Here is a 2,285-nt window from a genome sequence, read left to right on the forward strand (position 1 = left end):
TTTTTTGGGTTTTTTTTGAAAAAAGAATCCTAATTTCAGGCAACTAATTTTGAAACTTATTTGTCTAAGGCCTACCCAAATAAGTAGGCTGCTACTGAATTTCTAATTTCCTGCTATATATCTGACGGGGAAATTAAGGCAAACTTCTTTAAAACGTGACAGGGGACGACTGGGAGCAAAGCAAAATGAGAAGCGTCCTTCGCTACAGCGGTTCATTAGCACGTATTCCTGGGCAGAGTATGAAAACGAACACGCTGAAACAAAGTAAGTTCAACAACAACCTCCTCTGAGGTGTGTGTGCAGGGCTGGTCGGGTCGTTTTTTAATAAACTCTTAACTGTCCACCACCTGATCAGGGCTATAAAGTCAAGCTATTGTGAGCTCTGTCAAATCAAATGCTTGATGGAAAAGCTTTGGAACTCTTGATGCTTGCTTACAGAAATAAGCAGTCGGAATCACCTGCTGAAGTGCAAGAAGAACCATCAAGGAAGGAAAGCATCTCTGAAAAAGGAAAATATTCATCAAAATGGAACCTAGAGTCAGCGTAAGTTTTCTCACATCATCATGAGGTAAAGCGACGTTTGGGTGGTGGACATGGGAACAGAAAGCAAAGCTGTAGCTTTGGTTTGGTTGTTAACACCGATTTTTGTATCAAACCAACTGGGAATGAGTCATCTCAGGTGCCAGAGACTCGCCCCACCAGGGATTCATTACTAATCCTAAATGGTGAGGTGAAGCGGAGCCTCATGCTATGGTCCTACCTCTTGTCGGTTACCCTAACATGTACTCTTGTAAAAATGAGCAAGGGTTTGAGGCCTGTGCAAAACTTAACCACAGCTGGGGAACACACTGAGAGATGAGTAGTTATCAAGACTAACTCCAGACTATTCCAGCTAATTTCTCTGAATATCTCAAGTCAAGGAAGAGAGTGCTGTCCTAAACAAGTATCCCTTGGAAGCCCCTGCCTTACAGGAAAGGAGGTCTGCTGTCTCTGCAGAGAAACTGTTTATTCTGTATGAATATCTTACGCTAAGCCTCCACTTTGAGCATTTCTGATCAAGGGGGAGACAAGACAATTATGCTAGCGTGTAAAACTGAGAAGACAGCAAGAACAAATATTTCTATTGTTTGATAAAGGATGGAGGCACCCAGTGTCATGAGAGGTCTAGGATTTGGATAGCCAGTGAGGGTAAGCCTTCTCCCTAACCTCAAGGAAAGCACCAAAGCCCTAGAAAACAGTAAAACATAAGGCCAGCACTCTTCAGTGCTTCCTACAAGCAAGATATCTTCATGAGCTGCCAGGCAGTTTTTTGTGAATCCCCTTCAGAAACATGGCGGGGTGCAGGGAGCATGGGTGCCTGCGCTGGGCTCGTGGCTCAGGTCAGTCACCAAAACAGCTTATTGAGAACTGGCTTACCGAAGTCAGCATTTTAAAAAGCCCAAACATAAGCTACCATTGTACGTAGCTCCCAGTACCGTAACAACCTTGTCACTTTTGATAGTTAAGGATCTGTATGTTTGTTTGTGGGGTCTGGTTTCCTTTAGGGTCTTCTGGGGTGGGGGGAGTGGGGTGGGAAGAGGACTGCCAAGTTTTGAAGAAAAACTGAACCACTGTATGACTTACTCCTTGCAGGTGCAATTTAATGTCATCGTGGGTGTCCCATTTCAAGGCTTCCTTTTCCAACGCTAACAAAACTCTCTGGGTTTCCGTTTCCATCCTGGTACTGCTGGCTGCTCTCACAAGCTTCCTCACGGGGCTGTCTCTTCAAAGACCAGCAGACGCAGCACCTGTAGGAACTGGGGACTCCTGGACTTCACTACAGCAACTGTTGTGGCCGTATACAGGACTTCAACACAACGGACCACCCCCCGTATAACAAAGGTTCTGACTTTTGTAGTTACACTTTCAAGTTCTGGATGACTGTATGAGAAGCTGAGATAGTATATTTAAGGTTACATGTTTGGGTTTGTTTTGTTGGGTTGTGGGTGTGTTTTGGGGAGGTTTTTTGTGGTTTGTTTTGTTTTTTTTAAAGCATGACTTGAAATTGAAAAATTCCTTTCCCCCCCCCCCCCATCCTGACAAAAGTCATCTTTAGAAGTACCTAAAAGGGTCTCAGTTCTATTCAAGTTTACAATAAAACAGGTAGTAATTTTGAACATAGCTAACAATAAATATGACTAAGTGGTCTAGCCACAAGACAATAAAGAACTTATTTTGCTGTAACAAAAGCAGAATGTTTGCATTTTAGTCATTGAAGCTGTTACAATTATTTGAACGGAAAAGGA

At 43.2% G+C, this 2,285-nt stretch overlaps 1 protein-coding gene across 3 annotated transcripts in view; it reads left to right on the forward strand.

Annotated features, from left to right (window-relative positions):
- IRAG2 (inositol 1,4,5-triphosphate receptor associated 2) overlaps positions 1-2,140 on the forward strand; it is a 42,366-nt gene extending 40,226 nt beyond the window's left edge. For all 3 annotated transcript variants that reach the window (XM_087767064.1, XM_087767063.1, XM_087767065.1), the window contains exons 38-40: positions 163-264; positions 439-543; positions 1,633-2,140. In XM_087767064.1, coding sequence (XP_087623190.1) covers positions 163-264; positions 439-543; positions 1,633-1,876 — 451 coding nt within the window. In that variant the 3' untranslated portion in view covers positions 1,877-2,140. The remainder of the gene's footprint in view (positions 1-162; positions 265-438; positions 544-1,632) is intronic.
- Positions 2,141-2,285: the final 145 nt, after the last annotated feature.

This window comes from Nipponia nippon, unplaced genomic scaffold (genome assembly GCF_047370975.1).
Source record: "Nipponia nippon isolate SJK-2023a ecotype South Korea unplaced genomic scaffold, ASM4737097v1 scaffold_3, whole genome shotgun sequence".
Lineage (NCBI taxonomy): Eukaryota > Metazoa > Chordata > Aves > Pelecaniformes > Threskiornithidae > Nipponia > Nipponia nippon.